This window comes from Leptodactylus fuscus, chromosome 8, assembly GCF_031893055.1.
Source record: "Leptodactylus fuscus isolate aLepFus1 chromosome 8, aLepFus1.hap2, whole genome shotgun sequence".
Lineage (NCBI taxonomy): Eukaryota > Metazoa > Chordata > Amphibia > Anura > Leptodactylidae > Leptodactylus > Leptodactylus fuscus.
In genome coordinates this window covers 1,304,316-1,324,539 of record NC_134272.1, presented here as the reverse complement: position 1 = coordinate 1,324,539, position 20,224 = coordinate 1,304,316, and the positions used below count along the sequence as shown (strand labels likewise).

At 39.8% G+C, this 20,224-nt stretch overlaps 1 protein-coding gene across 1 annotated transcript in view; it reads left to right on the top strand.

Moving 5' to 3' along the window:
- The window catches only part of LOC142217059 (integrin alpha-M-like), a 74,202-nt gene that overhangs the window by 18,663 nt on the left and 35,315 nt on the right, over nt 1–20,224 (top strand). The window contains exons 5-6 of the mRNA XM_075285238.1: nt 1,722–1,836; nt 19,104–19,225. Of these exons, the coding sequence (XP_075141339.1) occupies nt 1,722–1,836; nt 19,104–19,225 (237 nt within the window). The remainder of the gene's footprint in view (nt 1–1,721; nt 1,837–19,103; nt 19,226–20,224) is intronic.

The window sequence follows — 20,224 nt, the reverse complement described above, 5'->3', positions numbered from 1 at the left end:
GTCTTCTCAGTATAATAGCGAGGGGTGGGCTGTAAATATCGGGTCCTCACACCGCACCTGTACACATCGGGGTCCTCACACACCACCTGTACATATTGGGGTCCTCACACACCACCTGTACATATCGGGGTCCTCACACCCCACCTGTACATATCGGGGTCCTCACACCCCACCTGTACATATCGGGGTCCTCACACCCCACCTGTACATATCAGGGTCCTCACACCCCACCTGTACATATCAGGGTCCTCACACCCCACCTGTACATATCAGGGTCCTCACACCCCACCTGTACATATCAGGGTCCTCACACACCACCTGTACATATCGGGGTCCTCACACACCACCTGTACACATTGGGGTCCTCACACACCACCTGTACATATCGGGGTCCTCACACCCCACCTGTACATATCAGGGTCCTCACACCCCACCTGTACATATCAGGGTCCTCACACCCCACCTGTACATATCAGGGTCCTCACACACCACCTGTACATATCGGGGTCCTCACACACCACCTGTACACATTGGGGTCCTCACACACCACCTGTACATATCGGGGTCCTCACACCCCACCTGTACACATTGGGGTCCTCACACACCACCTGTACATATCAGGGTCCTCACACACCACCTGTACATATCGGGGTCCTCACACCCCACCTGTACACATTGGGGTCCTCACACACCACCTGTACATATCGGGGTCCTCACACACCACCTGTACATATCGGGGTCCTCACACCCCACCTGTACATAACGGGGTCCTCACACCCCACCTGTACATATCGGGGTCCTCACACACCACCTGTACATATCGGGGTCCTCACACACCACCTGTACACATTGGGGTCCTCACACACCACCTGTACATATCGGGGTCCTCACACCCCACCTGTACATATCGGGGTCCTCACACCCCACCTGTACATATCGGGGTCCTCACACACCACCTGTACATATCGGGGTCCTCACACACCACCTGTACACATTGGGGTCCTCACACACCACCTGTACATATCGGGGTCCTCACACCCCACCTGTACATATCGGGGTCCTCACACCTCACCTGTACATATCGGGGTCCTCACACACCACCTGTACACATCGGGGTCCTCACACCCCACCTGTACATATCGGGGTCCTCACACACCACCTGTACATATCGGGGTCCTCACACACCACCTGTACATATCGGGGTCCTCACACTCCACCTGTACATATCGGGGTCCTCACACCCCACCTGTACATATCGGGGTCCTCACACCCCACCTGTACATATCGGGGTCCTCACATCCCACCTGCACATATCGGGGTCCTCACACCCCACCTGTACATATCGGGGTCCTCACACCCCACCTGTACATATCGGGGTCCTCACACCCCACCTGCACATATTGGGGTCCTCACACCCCACCTGTACATATCGGAGACCAGACCTTACTGCAGCCTGTACAGTCATCGTGTAAGGTCACCACATGGACTGTATGTCACAGATGGCAGTAAAGATGATGGTGGTGGTAGTAGTGAGGATGATGAAGATGTTGGCGTTATTGGTGTTGATGATTGTGATTATTGTTGGTAGTTGTGGTGGTGATGATGATGTGTATGATTACAGTATGGGTGATGATGGTGGTTTTGGTATTATTATAGCAGTTGTATTGCTCATGGTGATGAGGGCAGTAGTAATAATTCGGATTATTTCTCATCTGTCTCAGGCTTGTGGACCCACCTTACAAAGAACCTGCGGACAGAACATCTACGTCAATGGCCGCTGCTACCAGCTAAACCAACGCCTGAGAGTAGAGCGCAGTCTATCTGCACCTCCCCCAGGTAACACCTGCTACCTCCGTGGCTTCATACTGACACGGGTGTGTGCGGTGTAAGGGGGCATTCACACGGAGTTACACCGGGTGTGTATCACAGCCGTACACGCCAGCGTTACAGCAGACTGCCGAACACATCCCATTCACTTCAAAGGGAGCGCTCGTAACAGCGGCGTTTACGAGCGCTCCCAATGAAGTGAATGGGAAGTGATCGGCAGTCTGCCGTAACACTGGCATGTACGGCTGTGATACACGCCCGGCGTTACTCCGTGTGAATGCCCCCTTATAGTACAACGTCCCACACAGTGTTTGCGACTATCCTGCCAAGTCCCCCAGAGGCCCTAGGGTGGCAAAGTGATGAGGGGAACACACTAGTGTAGGTGATGTTGGTTGTAGCTCCTCTGTATCACATCCTGATGACGGGCTCCGGTCTGATGGTAGTTGAGGTGCCCTTCATGTGAGGCAGAGGACCTGTAGGAGACAGTGGCTTCACTACTCTTGTGATACTTTCACTACTCTTCTGATACTTTCACTACTCTTCTGATATTTTCACTACTCTTCTGATACTTTCACTACTCTTCTGATACTTTCACTACTCTTCTGATACTTTCACTACTCTTCTGATACTTTCACTACACTTCGGATACTTTCACTACTCTTCTGATACCTTCACTACTCTTTTGATACTTTCACTACTCTTCTGTGTACCTTCACTACTCTTCTGATATTTTCACTACTCTTGTGATACTTTCACTACTCTTCTGATACCTTCACTACTCTTGTGATACTTTCACTACTCTTGTGATACTTTCACTACTCTTCTGATACTTTCACTACTCTTGTGATACTTTCACTACTCTTGTGATACTTTCACTACTCTTCTGATACTTTCACTACTCTTCTGATACTTTCACTACTCTTCTGATACCTTCACTACTCTTCTGATACTTTCACTACTCTTCTGATACTTTCACTACTCTTCTGATACTTTCACTGCTCTTCTGATACTTTCACTGCTCTTCTGATACTTTCACTGCTCTTCTGATAATTTCACTACTCTTCTGATACTTTCACTACTCTTCTGATATTTTCACTATTCTTCTAATACCTTCACTACTCTTGTGATACTTTCACTACTCTTGTGATACTTTCATTGCTCTTCTGATACTTTCACTACTCTTCTAATACTTTCACTACTCTTCTGATACTTTCACTGCTCTTCTGATGCTCTTCTGATACTTTCACTGCTCTTCTGATACTTTCACTGCTCTTCTGATACTTTCACTACTCCTCTGATACTTTCACTACTCTTCTGATACTTTCACTGCTCTTCTGATACTTTCACTACTCTTCTGATACTTTCACTACTCTTCTGATACTTTCACTACTCTTTGTGATACTTTCACTACTCTTCTGATACCTTCACTGCTCTTGTGATACTTTCACTGCTCTTCTGATACTTTCACTGCTCTTCTGATGCTCTTCTGATACTTTCACTACTCTTCTGATACTTTCACTACTCTTCTGATACTTTCACTACTCTTTGTGATACCTTCACTACTCTTCTGATACTTTCACTGCTCTTCTGATACTTTCACTACTCTTCTGATACTTTCACTACTCTTCTGATACCTTCACTGCTCTTCTGATACTTTCACTACTCTTCTGATACTTTCACTGCTCTTCTGATACTTTCACTACTCCTCTGATACTTTCACTACTATTCTGATACTTTCACTGCTCTTCTGATACTTTCACTACTCTTCTGATACGTTCACTACTCTTCTGATACTTTCACTACTCTTCTGATACTTTCACTACTCTTCGGATACTTTCACTACTCTTCTGATACTTTCACTACTCTTTGTGATACTTTCACTACTCTTCTGATACTTTCACTACTCTTCTGATACTTTCAATACTCTTCTGACACCTTCACTACTCTTCTGATACTTTCACTGCTCTTCTGATACTTTCACTGCTCTTCTGATACTTTCACTGCTCTTCTGATGCTCTTCTGATACTTTCACTGCTCTTCTGATACTTTCACTGCTCTTCTGATACTTTCACTACTCCTCTGATACTTTCACTACTCTTCTGATACTTTCACTACTCTTCTGATACCTTCACTGCTCTTCTGATACTTTCACTGCTCTTCTGATGCTCTTCTGATACTTTCACTGCTCTTCTGATACATTCACTACTCTTCTGATATTTTCACTACTCTTCTGATACCTTCACTACTCTTCTGATACTTTCACTACTCTTCTGATACCTTCACTACTCTTCTGATACTTTCACTGCTCTTCTCATACTTTCACTGCTCTTCTGATACTTTCACTACTCTTTGTGATACTTTCACTACTCTTCTGATACCTTCACTACTCTTCTGATACTTTCACTACTCGTCTGATACCTTCACTGCTCTTCTGATACTTTCACTGCTCTTCTGATGCTCTTCTGATACTTTCACTGCTCTTCTGATACTTTCACTACTCTTCTGATACTTTCACTACTCTTCTGATACTTTCACTACTCTTCTGATATTTTCACTACCCTTCTGATACCTTCACTACTCTTCTGATACTTTCACTACTCTTCTGATACCTTCACTACTCTTCTGATACTTTCACTGCTCTTCTGATACTTTCACTGCTCTTCTGATACTTTCACTGCTCTTCTGATGCTCTTCTGATACTTTCACTGCTCTTCTGATACTTTCACTGCTCTTCTGATACTTTCACTACTCCTCTGATACTTTCACTACTCTTCTGATACTTTCACTGCTCTTCTGATACTTTCACTACTCTTCTGATACTTTCACTACTCTTCTGATATTTTCACTACTCTTCTGATATTTTCACTACTCTTCTGATACCTTCACTACTCTTCTGATACTTTCACTACTCTTCTGATACCTTCACTACTCTTCTGATACTTTCACTACTCTTCTGATACTTTCACTACTCTTCTGATACTTTCACTACTCTTCTGATACTTTCACTACTCCTGTGATACTTTCACTACTCCTGTGATACTTTCACTACTCTTCTGATACTTTCACTACACTTCGGATACTTTCACTACTCTTCTGATACTTTCACTACTCTTCTGATACTTTCACTACTCTTCTGATACTTTCACTACTCTTCTGATACCTTCACTACTCTTCGGATACTTTCACTACTTTTCTGATACTTTCACTACACTTCGGATACTTTCACTACTCTTCTGATACTTTCACTACTCTTCTGATACTTTCACGACTCTTCTGATACTTTCACTACCCTTTGTGATATTTTCACTACCCTTTGTGATATTTTCACTACTCTTCTGATACTTTCACTACACTTCGTATACTTTCACTACTCTTCTGATACCTTCTCTGCTCTTCTGATACTTTCACTGCTCTTCTGATTCTCTTCTGATACTTTCACTGCTCTTCTGATACTTTCACTGCTCTTCTGATACTTTCACTACTCCTCTGATACTTTCACTACTCTTCTGATACTTTCACTACTCTTCTGATACTTTCACTACTCTTCTGATATTTTCACTACTCTTCTGATACTTTCACTACTCTTCTGATACCTTCACTACTCTTCTGATACTTTCACTACTCTTCTGATACTTTCACTACTCTTCTGATACTTTCACTGCTCTTCTGATACTTTCACTGCTCTTCTGATACTTTCACTGCTCTTCTGATACTTTCACTACTCTTCTGATACTTTCACTACTCTTGTGATACTTTCACTACTCTTCTGATACGTTCACTACTCTTTTGATATTTTCACTACTCTTCTGATACTTTCACTACTCTTCTGATATTTTCACTACTCTTCTGATACCTTCACTACTCTTCTGATACTTTCACTACTCTTCTGATACTTTCACTACTCTTCTGATACTTTCACTACTCCTGTGATACTTTCACTACACTTCGGACACTTTCACTACTCTTCTGATACTTTCACTACTCTTCTGATACTTTCACTACTCTTCTGATACTTTCACTACTCTTTGTGATATTTTCACTACTCTTCTGATACTTTCACTACACTTCGGATACTTTCACTACTCTTCTGATACTTTCACTACTCTTCTGATACTTTCACTACTCTTCTGATACTTTCACTACTCTTCTGATACTTCCACTACTCTTCTGATACTTTCACTACACTTCGGATACTTTCACTACTCTTCTGATACCTTCACTGCTCTTCTGATACTTTCACTGCTCTTCTGATGCTTCTCTGATACTTTCACTGCTCTTCTGATAATTTCACTGCTCTTCTGATACTTTCACTACTCCTCTGATACTTTCACTACTCTTCTGATACTTTCACTACTCTTCTGATACTTTCACTACTCTTCTGATATTTTCACTACTCTTCTGATACCTTCACTACTCTTCTGATACTTTCACTACTCTTCTGATACTTTCACTACTCTTCTGATACTTTCACTACTCTTCTGATACTTTCACTACTCCTGTGATACTTTCACTACTCTTCTGATACTTTCACTACACTTCGGATACTTTCACTACTCTTCTGATACTTTCACTACTCTTCTGATACTTTCACTACTCTTCTGATAATTTCACTACTCTTCTGATACTTTCACTACTCCTCTGATACTTTCACTACTCTTCTGATACTTGCACTACTCTTCTGATACTTTCACTGCTCTTCTGATACTTTCACTACTCTTCTGATACCTTCACTACTCTTCTGATACTTTCACTGCTCTTCTGATACTTTCACTGCTCTTCTGACACCTTCACTACTCTTCTGATACCTTCACTACTCTTCTGATACTTTCACTACTCTTCTGATACCTTCACTACTCTTCTGATACTTTCACTACTCTTCTGATACTTTCACTACTCTTCTGATACTTTCACTACTCTTCTGATACTTTCACTGCTCTTCTGATACTTTCACTACTCTTCTGATACCTTCACTACTCTTCTGATACTTTCACTGCTCTTCTGATACTTTCACTGCTCTTCTGATACTTTCACTACTCTTCTGATAATTTCACTGCTCTTCTGATACTTTCACTGCTCTTCTGATATTTTCACTACTCTTCTGATACCTTCACTACTCTTCTGATACTTTCCCTACTCTTCTGATACCTTCACTACTCTTCTGATACTTTCACTACTCTTCTGATACTTTCACTACTCTTCTGATACTTTCACTGCTCTTCTGATACTTTCACTGCTCTTCTGATACTTTCACTGCTCTTCTGATACTTTCACTGCTCTTCTGATACTTTCACTGCTCTTCTGATACTTTCACTACTCTTCTGATACTTTCACTACTCTTGTGATACTTTCACTACTCTTCTGATACGTTCACTACTCTTCTGATATTTTCACTACTCTTCTGATATTTTCACTACTCTTCTGATATTTTCACTACTCTTCTGATATTTTCACTACTCTTCTGATACCTTCACTACTCTTCTGATACTTTCACTACTCTTCTGATACCTTCACTACTCTTCTGATACTTTCACTACTCTTCTGATACTTTCACTACTCTTCTGATACTTTCACTACTCCTGTGATACTTTCACTACTCTTCTGATACTTTCACTACACTTCGGACACTTTCACTACTCTTCTGATACTTTCACTACTCTTCTGATACTTTCACTACTCTTCTGATACTTTCACTACTCTTTGTGATATTTTCACTACTCTTCTGATACTTTCACTACTCTTCTGATACTTTCACTACTCTTCTGATACTTTCACTACTCTTCTGATATTTTCACTACTCTTCTGATACCTTCACTACTCTTCTGATACTTTCACTACTCTTCTGATACTTTCACTACTCTTCTGATACTTTCACTACTCCTGTGATACTTTCACTACACTTCGGACACTTTCACTACTCTTCTGATACTTTCACTACTCTTCTGATACTTTCACTACTCTTCTGATACTTTCACTACTCTTTGTGATATTTTCACTACTCTTCTGATACTTTCACTACACTTCGGATACTTTCACTACTCTTCTGATACTTTCACTACTCTTCTGATACTTTCACTACTCTTCTGATACTTTCACTACTCTTCTGATACTTCCACTACTCTTCTGATACTTTCACTACACTTCGGATACTTTCACTACTCTTCTGATACCTTCACTGCTCTTCTGATACTTTCACTGCTCTTCTGATGCTCCTCTGATACTTTCACTGCTCTTCTGATAATTTCACTGCTCTTCTGATACTTTCACTACTCCTCTGATACTTTCACTACTCTTCTGATACTTTCACTACTCTTCTGATACTTTCACTACTCTTCTGATATTTTCACTACTCTTCTGATACTTTCACTACTCCTCTGATACTTTCACTACTCTTCTGATACTTGCACTACTCTTCTGATACTTTCACTGCTCTTCTGATACTTTCACTACTCTTCTGATACCTTCACTACTCTTCTGATACTTTCACTGCTCTTCTGATACTTTCACTGCTCTTCTGACACCTTCACTACTCTTCTGATACCTTCACTACTCTTCTGATACTTTCACTACTCTTCTGATACCTTCACTACTCTTCTGATACTTTCACTACTCTTCTGATACTTTCACTACTCTTCTGATACTTTCACTACTCTTCTGATACTTTCACTGCTCTTCTGATACTTTCACTACTCTTCTGATACCTTCACTACTCTTCTGATACTTTCACTGCTCTTCTGATACTTTCACTGCTCTTCTGATACTTTCACTACTCTTCTGATAATTTCACTGCTCTTCTGATACTTTCACTGCTCTTCTGATATTTTCACTACTCTTCTGATACCTTCACTACTCTTCTGATACTTTCACTACTCTTCTGATACCTTCACTACTCTTCTGATACTTTCACTACTCTTCTGATACTTTCACTACTCTTCTGATACTTTCACTACTCTTCTGATACTTTCACTACTCCTGTGATACTTTCACTACTCTTCTGATACTTTCACTACACTTCGGATACTTTCACTACTCTTCTGATACTTTCACTACTCTTCTGATACTTTCACTACTCTTCTGATAATTTCACTACTCTTCTGATACTTTCACTACTCCTCTGATACTTTCACTACTCTTCTGATACTTGCACTACTCTTCTGATACTTTCACTGCTCTTCTGATACTTTCACTACTCTTCTGATACCTTCACTACTCTTCTGATACTTTCACTGCTCTTCTGATACTTTCACTGCTCTTCTGACACCTTCACTACTCTTCTGATACCTTCACTACTCTTCTGATACTTTCACTACTCTTCTGATACCTTCACTACTCTTCTGATACTTTCACTACTCTTCTGATACTTTCACTACTCTTCTGATACTTTCACTACTCTTCTGATACTTTCACTGCTCTTCTGATACTTTCACTACTCTTCTGATACCTTCACTACTCTTCTGATACTTTCACTGCTCTTCTGATACTTTCACTGCTCTTCTGATACTTTCACTACTCTTCTGATAATTTCACTGCTCTTCTGATACTTTCACTGCTCTTCTGATATTTTCACTACTCTTCTGATACCTTCACTACTCTTCTGATACTTTCACTACTCTTCTGATACCTTCACTACTCTTCTGATACTTTCACTACTCTTCTGATACTTTCACTGCTCTTCTGATACTTTCACTGCTCTTCTGATACTTTCACTGCTCTTCTGATACTTTCACTGCTCTTCTGATACTTTCACTGCTCTTCTGATACTTTCACTGCTCTTCTGATACTTTCACTGCTCTTCTGATACTTTCACTACTCTTCTGATACTTTCACTGCTCTTCTGATACTTTCACTGCTCTTCTGATACTTTCACTGCTCTTCTGATACTTTCACTACTCTTCTGATACTTTCACTACTCTTCTGATACTTTCACTGCTCTTCTGATACTTTCACTGCTCTTCTGATACTTTCACTGCTCTTCTGATACTTTCACTGCTCTTCTGATACTTTCACTGCTCTTCTGATACTTTCACTACTCTTCTGATACTTTCACTACTCTTGTGATACTTTCACTACTCTTCTGATACGTTCACTACTCTTCTGATATTTTCACTACTCTTCTGATATTTTCACTACTCTTCTGATATTTTCACTACTCTTCTGATATTTTCACTACTCTTCTGATACCTTCACTACTCTTCTGATACTTTCACTACTCTTCTGATACCTTCACTACTCTTCTGATACTTTCACTACTCTTCTGATACTTTCACTACTCTTCTGATACTTTCACTACTCCTGTGATACTTTCACTACTCTTCTGATACTTTCACTACACTTCGGACACTTTCACTACTCTTCTGATACTTTCACTACTCTTCTGATACTTTCACTACTCTTCTGATACTTTCACTACTCTTTGTGATATTTTCACTACTCTTCTGATACTTTCACTACTCTTCTGATACTTTCACTACTCTTCTGATACTTTCACTACTCTTCTGATACCTTCACTACTCTTCTGATACCTTCACTGCTCTTCTGATACTTTCACTGCTCTTCTGATACTTTCACTGCTCTTCTGATAATTTCACTGCTCTTCTGATACTTTCACTACTCTTCTGATACTTTCACTACTCCTCTGATACTTTCACTACTCTTCTGATACTTTCACTACTCTTCTGATACTTTCACTACTCTTCTGATATTTTCACTACTCTTCTGATACCTTCACTACTCTTCTGATACTTTCACTACTCTTCTGATACTTTCACTACTCTTCTGATACTTTCACTACTCTTCTGATACTTTCACTACTCCTGTGATACTTTCACTACTCTTCTGATACTTTCACTACACTTCGGATACTTTCACTACTCTTCTGATACTTTCACTACTCTTCTGATACTTTCACTACTCTTCTGATACTTTCACTACTCTTCTGATACTTTCACTACTCTTCTGATACTTTCACTGCTCTTCTGATACTTTCACTACTCTTCTGATACTTTCACTGCTCTTCTGATACTTTCACTACTCTTCTGATACCTTCACTACTCTTCTGATACTTTCACTGCTCTTCTGATACTTGCACTGCTCTTCTGATACTTTCACTACTCTTCTGATACTTTCACTACTCTTCTGATACTTTCACTACTCTTCTGATACTTTCACTACTCTTCTGATATTTTCACTACTCTTCTGATATTTTCACTACTCTTCTGATACTTTCACTACTCTTCTGATATTTTCACTACTCTTCTGATATTTTCACTACTCTTCTGATATTTTCACTACTCTTCTGATACCTTCACTACTCTTCTGATACTTTCACTACTCTTCTGATACCTTCACTACTCTTCTGATACTTTCACTACTCTTCTGATACTTTCACTACTCTTCTGATACTTTCACTACTCTTCTTATACTTTCACTACACTTCGGATACTTTCACTACTCTTCTGATACTTTCACTACTCTTCTGATACTTTCACTACTCTTTGTGATATTTTCACTACTCTTCTGATACTTTCACTACACTTCGGATACTTTCACTACTCTTCTGATACTTTCACTACACTTTGGATACTTTCACTACTCTTCTGATACTTTCACTACTCTTCTGATTCTTTCACTACTCTTCTGATACTTTCACTACTCTTCTGATACTTTCACTACACTTCGTATACTTTCACTACTCTTCTGATACCTTCACTGCTCTTCTGATACTTTCACTGCTCTTCTGATGCTCTTCTGATACTTTCACTGCTCTTCTGATACTTTCACTGCTCTTCTGATACTTTCACTACTCCTCTGATACTTTCACTACTCTTCTGATACTTTCACTACTCTTCTGATACTTTCACTACACTTCGGATACTTTCACTACTCTTCTGATACCTTCACTGCTCTTCTGATACTTTCACTGCTCTTCTGATACTTTCACTGCTCTTCTGATACTTTCACTACTCTTCTGATACTTTCACTACTCTTGTGATACTTTCTCTACTCTTCTGATACGTTCACTACTCTTTTGATATTTTCACTACTCTTCTGATATTTTCACTACTCTTCTGATATTTTCACTACTCTTCTGATATTTTCACTACTCTTCTGATACCTTCACTACTCTTCTGATACTTTCACTACTCTTCTGATACTTTCACTACTCTTCTGATACTTTCACTACTCTTCTGATATTTTCACTACTCTTCTGATACTTTCACTACTCTTCTGATACCTTCACTACTCTTCTGATACTTTCACTACTCTTCTGATACTTTCACTACTCTTCTGATACTTTCACTGCTCTTCTGATACTTTCACTGCTCTTTTGATACTTTCACTGCTCTTCTGATACTTTTACTACTCTTCTGATACTTTCACTACTCTTGTGATACTTTCACTACTCTTCTGATACGTTCACTACTCTTTTGATATTTTCACTACTCTTCTGATATTTTCACTACTCTTCTGATATTTTCACTACTCTTCTGATATTTTCACTACTCTTCTGATACCTTCACTACTCTTCTGATACTTTCACTACTCTTCTGATATTTTCACTACTCTTCTGATACCTTCACTACTCTTCTGATACTTTCACTACTCTTCTGATACTTTCACTACTCTTCTGATACTTCCACTACTCTTCTGATAATTTCACTACACTTCGGATACTTTCACTACTCTTCTGATACCTTCACTGCTCTTCTGATACTTTCACTGCTCTTCTGATGCTCTTCTGATACTTTCACTGCTCTTCTGATAATTTCACTGCTCTTCTGATACTTTCACTACTCCTCTGATACTTTCACTACTCTTCTGATACTTTCACTACTCTTCTGATACTTTCACTACTCTTCTGATATTTTCACTACTCTTCTGATACCTTCACTACTCTTCTGATACTTTCACTACTCTTCTGATACTTTCACTACTCTTCTGATACTTTCACTACTCTTCTGATACTTTCACTACTCCTGTGATACTTTCACTACTCTTCTGATACTTTCACTACACTTCGGATACTTTCACTACTCTTCTGATACTTTCACTACTCTTCTGATACTTTCACTACTCTTCTGATAATTTCACTACTCTTCTGATACTTTCACTACTCCTCTGATACTTTCACTACTCTTCTGATACTTTCAGTACTCTTCTGTTACTTTCACTGCTCTTCTGATACTTTCACTACTCTTCTGATACCTTCACTACTCTTCTGATACTTTCACTGCTCTTCTGATACTTTCACTGCTCTTCTGATACTTTCACTACTCTTCTGATAATTTCACTGCTCTTCTGATACTTTCACTGCTCTTCTGATATTTTCACTACTCTTCTGATACCTTCACTACTCTTCTGATACTTTCACTACTCTTCTGATACCTTCACTACTCTTCTGATACTTTCACTACTCTTCTGATACTTTCACTACTCTTCTGATACTTTCACTACTCTTCTGATACTTTCACTGCTCTTCTGATACTTTCACTACTCTTCTAATACCTTCACTACTCTTCTGATACTTTCACTGCTCTTCTGATACTTTCACTGCTCTTCTGATACTTTCACTACTCTTCTGATAATTTCACTGCTCTTCTGATACTTTCACTGCTCTTCTGATATTTTCACTACTCTTCTGATACCTTCACTACTCTTCTGATACTTTCACTACTCTTCTGATACCTTCACTACTCTTCTGATACTTTCACTACTCTTCTGATACTTTCACTACTCTTCTGATACTTTCACTGCTCTTCTGATACTTTCACTGCTCTTCTGATACTTTCACTGCTCTTCTGATACTTTCACTGCTCTTCTGATACTTTCACTGCTCTTCTGATACTTTCACTACTTTTCTGATACATTCACTACTCTTCTGATACTTTCACTGCTCTTCTGATACTTTCACTGCTCTTCTGATACTTTCACTGCTCTTCTGATACTTTCACTGCTCTTCTGATACTTTCACTGCTCTTCTGATACTTTCACTACTTTTCTGATACATTCACTACTCTTCTGATACTTTCACTGCTCTTCTGATACTTTCACTGCTCTTCTGATACTTTCACTACTCTTCTGATACTTTCAATACTCTTCTGATACTTTCACTACTCTTCTGATACTTTCACTACTCCTGTGATACTTTCACTACTCTTCTGATACTTTCACTACACTTCGGACACTTTCACTACTCTTCTGATACTTTCACTACTCTTCTGATACTTTCACTACTCTTCTGATACTTTCACTACTCTTTGTGATATTTTCACTACTCTTCTGATACTTTCACTACTCTTCTGATACTTTCACTACTCTTCTGATACTTTCACTACTCTTCTGATACTTTCACTACTCTTCTGATACCTTCACTGCTCTTCTGATACTTTCACTGCTCTTCTGATACTTTCACTGCTCTTCTGATAATTTCACTGCTCTTCTGATACTTTCACTACTCTTCTGATACTTTCACTACTCCTCTGATACTTTCACTACTCTTCTGATACTTTCACTACTCTTCTGATACTTTCACTACTCTTCTGATATTTTCACTACTCTTCTGATACCTTCACTACTCTTCTGATACTTTCACTACTCTTCTGATACTTTCACTACTCTTCTGATACTTTCACTACTCTTCTGATACTTTCACTACTCCTGTGATACTTTCACTACTCTTCTGATACTTTCACTACACTTCGGATACTTTCACTACTCTTCTGATACTTTCACTACTCTTCTGATACTTTCACTACTCTTCTGATACTTTCACTACTCTTCTGATACTTTCACTGCTCTTCTGATACTTTCACTACTCTTCTGATACTTTCACTGCTCTTCTGATACTTTCACTACTCTTCTGATACCTTCACTACTCTTCTGATACTTTCACTGCTCTTCTGATACTTGCACTGCTCTTCTGATACTTTCACTACTCTTCTGATACTTTCACTACTCTTCTGATACTTTCTCTACTCTTCTGATACTTTCACTACTCTTCTGATACGTTCACTACTCTTCTGATATTTTCACTACTCTTCTGATATTTTCACTACTCTTCTGATACTTTCACTACTCTTCTGATATTTTCACTACTCTTCTGATATTTTCACTACTCTTCTGATATTTTCACTACTCTTCTGATACCTTCACTACTCTTCTGATACTTTCACTACTCTTCTGATACCTTCACTACTCTTCTGATACTTTCACTACTCTTCTGATACTTTCACTACTCTTCTGATACTTTCACTACTCTTCTTTTACTTTCACTACACTTCGGATACTTTCACTACTCTTCTGATACTTTCACTACTCTTCTGATACTTTCACTACACTTCGGATACTTTCACTACTCTTCTGATACTTTCACTACACTTTGGATACTTTCACTACTCTTCTGATACTTTCACTACTCTTCTGATTCTTTCACTACTCTTCTGATACTTTCACTACTCTTCTGATACTTTCACTACTCTTCTGATACTTTCTCTACACTTCGTATACTTTCACTACTCTTCTGATACCTTCACTGCTCTTCTGATACTTTCACTGCTCTTCTGATGCTCTTCTGATACTTTCATTGCTCTTCTGATACTTTCACTGCTCTTCTGATACTTTCACTACTCCTCTGATACTTTCACTACTCTTCTGATACTTTCACTACTCTTCTGATACTTTCACTACACTTCGGATACTTTCACTACTCTTCTGATACCTTCACTGCTCTTCTGATACTTTCACTGCTCTTCTGATGCTCTTCTGATACTTTCACTGCTCTTCTGATACTTTCACTGCTCTTCTGATACTTTCACTACTCCTCTGATACTTTCACTACTCTTCTGATACTTTCACTACTCTTCTGATACTTTCACTACTCTTCTGATACTTTCACTACTCTTCTGATATTTTCACTACTCTTCTGATACATTCACTACTCTTCGGATACTTTCACTACTCTTCTGATACTTTCACTACTCTTCTGATACTTTCACTACTCTTCTGATATTTTCACTACTCTTCTGATACTTTCACTACTCTTCTGATACATTCACTACTCCTCTGATACTTTCACTACTCTTCTGATACTTTCACTGCTCTTCTGATACTTTCACTACTCTTCTGATACTTTCACTACTCTTCTGATACTTTCACTACTCTTCTGATACTTTCACTACTCTTTGTGATATTTTCACTACTCTTCTGATACTTTCACTACTCTTTGTGATACTTTCACTACTCTTCTGATACTTTCACTACACTTCGGATACTTTCACTACTCTTCTGATACTTTCACTACTCCTCTGATACTTTCACTACTCTTCTGATACTTTCACTACTCTTCTGATACTTTCACTACTCTTCTGATATTTTCACTACTCTTCTGATACCTTCACTACTCTTCTGATACTTTCACTACTCTTCTGATACTTTCACTACTCTTCTGATACTTTCACTACTCTTCTGATACTTTCACTACTCCTGTGATACTTTCACTACTCTTCTGATACTTTCACTACACTTCGGATACTTTCACTACTCTTCTGATACTTTCACTACTCTTCTGATACTTTCACTACTCTTCTGATACTTTCACTACTCTTCTGATACTTTCACTACTCTTCTGATACTTTCACTGCTCTTCTGATACTTTCACTACTCTTCTGATACTTTCACTGCTCTTCTGATACTTTCACTACTCTTCTGATACCTTCACTACTCTTCTGATACTTTCACTGCTCTTCTGATACTTGCACTGCTCTTCTGATACTTTCACTACTCTTCTGATACTTTCACTACTCTTCTGATACTTTCACTACTCTTCTGATACTTTCACTACTCTTCTGATACGTTCACTACTCTTCTGATATTTTCACTACTCTTCTGATATTTTCACTACTCTTCTGATACTTTCACTACTCTTCTGATATTTTCACTACTCTTCTGATATTTTCACTACTCTTCTGATATTTTCACTACTCTTCTGATACCTTCACTACTCTTCTGATACTTTCACTACTCTTCTGATACCTTCACTACTCTTCTGATACTTTCACTACTCTTCTGATACTTTCACTACTCTTCTGATACTTTCACTACTCTTCTTATACTTTCACTACACTTCGGATACTTTCACTACTCTTCTGATACTTTCACTACTCTTCTGATACTTTCACTACTCTTTGTGATATTTTCACTACTCTTCTGATACTTTCACTACACTTCGGATACTTTCACTACTCTTCTGATACTTTCACTACACTTTGGATACTTTCACTACTCTTCTGATACTTTCACTACTCTTCTGATTCTTTCACTACTCTTCTGATACTTTCACTACTCTTCTGATACTTTCACTACTCTTCTGATACTTTCACTACACTTCGTATACTTTCACTACTCTTCTGATACCTTCACTGCTTTTCTGATACTTTCACTGCTCTTCTGATGCTCTTCTGATACTTTCACTACTCTTCTGATACTTTCACTACTCCTCTGATACTTTCACTACTCTTCTGATACTTTCACTACTCCTCTGATACTTTCACTACTCTTCTGATACTTTCACTACTCTTCTGATACTTTCACTACACTTCGGATACTTTCACTACTCTTCTGATACCTTCACTGCTCTTCTGATACTTTCACTGCTCTTCTGATGCTCTTCTGATACTTTCACTGCTCTTCTGATACTTTCACTGCTCTTCTGATACTTTCACTACTCCTCTGATACTTTCACTACTCTTCTGATACTTTCACTACTCTTCTGATACTTTCACTACTCTTCTGATACTTTCACTACTCTTCTGATATTTTCACTACTCTTCTGATACATTCACTACTCTTCGGATACTTTCACTACTCTTCTGATACTTTCACTACTCTTCTGATACTTTCACTACTCTTCTGATATTTTCACTACTCTTCTGATACTTTCACTACTCTTCTGATACATTCACTACTCCTCTGATACTTTCACTACTCTTCTGATACTTTCACTGCTCTTCTGATACTTTCACTACTCTTCTGATACTTTCACTACTCTTCTGATACTTTCACTACTCTTCTGATACTTTCACTACTCTTTGTGATATTTTCACTACTCTTCTGATACTTTCACTACTCTTTGTGATACTTTCACTACTCTTCTGATACTTTCACTACACTTCGGATACTTTCACTACTCTTCTGATACTTTCACTACTCTTCTGATACTTTCACTACTCTTTGTGATACTTTCACTACTCTTCTGATACTTTCACTACACTTCGGATACTGTCACTACTCTTCTGATACTTTCACTACTCTTCTGATACTTTCACTACTCTTTGTGATGTTTTCACCAGCGCTGGTTACATTTCTCAATCTGATTAGTATTATATATTTGCTCATATCTTAGATGTCTGGTCATACAGACGTGGACACGTTGGATTATAACGTTGCCATGGACTGTCCTTACACAGTATCTGTTACGGTATCTCCACCACTGACATAGTTATCGATATTTGGAGAAAAAATAGAAAAAAGTTGGGGCGGGCACTCACCATTCCATAGTCGGCAGATGATACTTCACACTTCTCGTATGTAAAAAGAAAGTCCTTTATTAAGTGCAAATAAAAATAATTATACAGGGAGGGAGAAAAGGCATTATAGGCACAAAAAATGGCAACAGCCATTTCACGTCTAATCTGACACTTTTTCAAGCCAAAAATGCAATAGTTATCAATATGTCACCATTATTACACATTGATAATATATTGACGTGGCTGATAACAGGCGGAGCTCGCGGCTCTCTACAGCCATCGTACCACAGGGGTGGCATCTGCTCCTCCAGGAATATGGGGCAACCCCGGCTCCATGTGCCCTTCATTAGTAGAGACATACAGGGCAGGGTTCAGACAGGGGTAGCGGTCAGCAGATCTCCTATCACGGGTGACTTGTCTCTAAGGTTTTTGGGGCTCAGTGGTGTGGGGCTGCATGTATTAGGTTCACTGGTCTAATGGTCACTAGACTGGGGAGCAGATCTGTCCACTACCCATCTCTTCTCCAGATAACGTCTAACCGGTCCAGACTGGGCAATGGGTTGCTATTCCCTAAGCTCCTCCCACCTTCTAGAACAATCTGAGGAAATGTCGCCCCAGTTGTAAAATAATGTAAATCCTGAGAAAACTGTAAAGTGAAGAGCGGCACTGCAGGACTCTGCCGGAACGGCCCGCAGGGCGCAGGACCCCCAATAATCACTACAATGTGACAATTATGATAGAATGTTGTCTCCTCAGAGTGCGGCCTGGACGTGGTTTTCGTCATCGATGGTTCTGGCAGTGTGGGAATCGTAAACTTCAGGACAATGACAAGTTTTGTGGCAGCGATTATTTACTCCTTTAGAGCGACCGATACACAGGTAAGATGGCGGCAAAATCTACAGACAATGGGAAGATCACGTCCTTCTCTGTGGAGGTCTGAGCGGCCTGAGGCTGCACTACTGAGACCGATAATAACGTGTGGCCTCCTGATCACCCCTGGATGGGTAATGGCTGATGTAGGTGGACATGGAACCTACAGAGGTCAGAAGGGGCCGTGGGCTCATCGGGATATCTCGGGAACCTTCTCTCAGAACAGGAAAGAACAATCAAAGATTTAAGAAAAAGATTTATCATACAATTCACTAAACCACGGGCGGTGATGTGATGGGTTATGGGTGACTGTACCACGGACGGTAATGTGATGAATTATGGGTGACTGTACCACGGGCAGCGATGTAATGGGTTATGGATGACTATACCACGGGCGGTGATGTGATGGGTTATGGGTGACTGTACCACGGACGGTAATGTGATGAATTATGGGTGACTGTACCACGGGCAGCGATGTAATGGGTTATGGATGACTGTACCACGGGCGGTGATGTGATGGGTTATGGGTGACTGTACCACAGGCGGCGATGTGATGGATTATGGGTGACTGTACCACGGACGGTAATGTGATGAATTATGGGTGACTATACCACGGGCGGTGATGTGATGGATTATGGGTGACTATACCACGGGCAGCGATGTAATGGGTTATGGATGACTGTACCACGGGCGGTGATGTGATGTGATGTGATGGGTTATGGGTGACTATACCACGGGCAGCGATGTAATGGGTTATGGATGACTGTACCACGGGCGGTGATGTGATGTGATGTGATGGGTTATGGGTGACTGTACCACGGGTGGCGATGTAATGGGTTATGGATGACTGTACCACGGGCGATGATATGATGGGTTATGGGTGACTGTACCACGGGTGGTGATGTGATGGGTTATGGGTGACTATGCCACGGGCGGTGATGTGGTGGGTTATGGGTGACTATGCCACGGGCGGTGATGTGATGAATTATGGGTGACTGTACCACGGG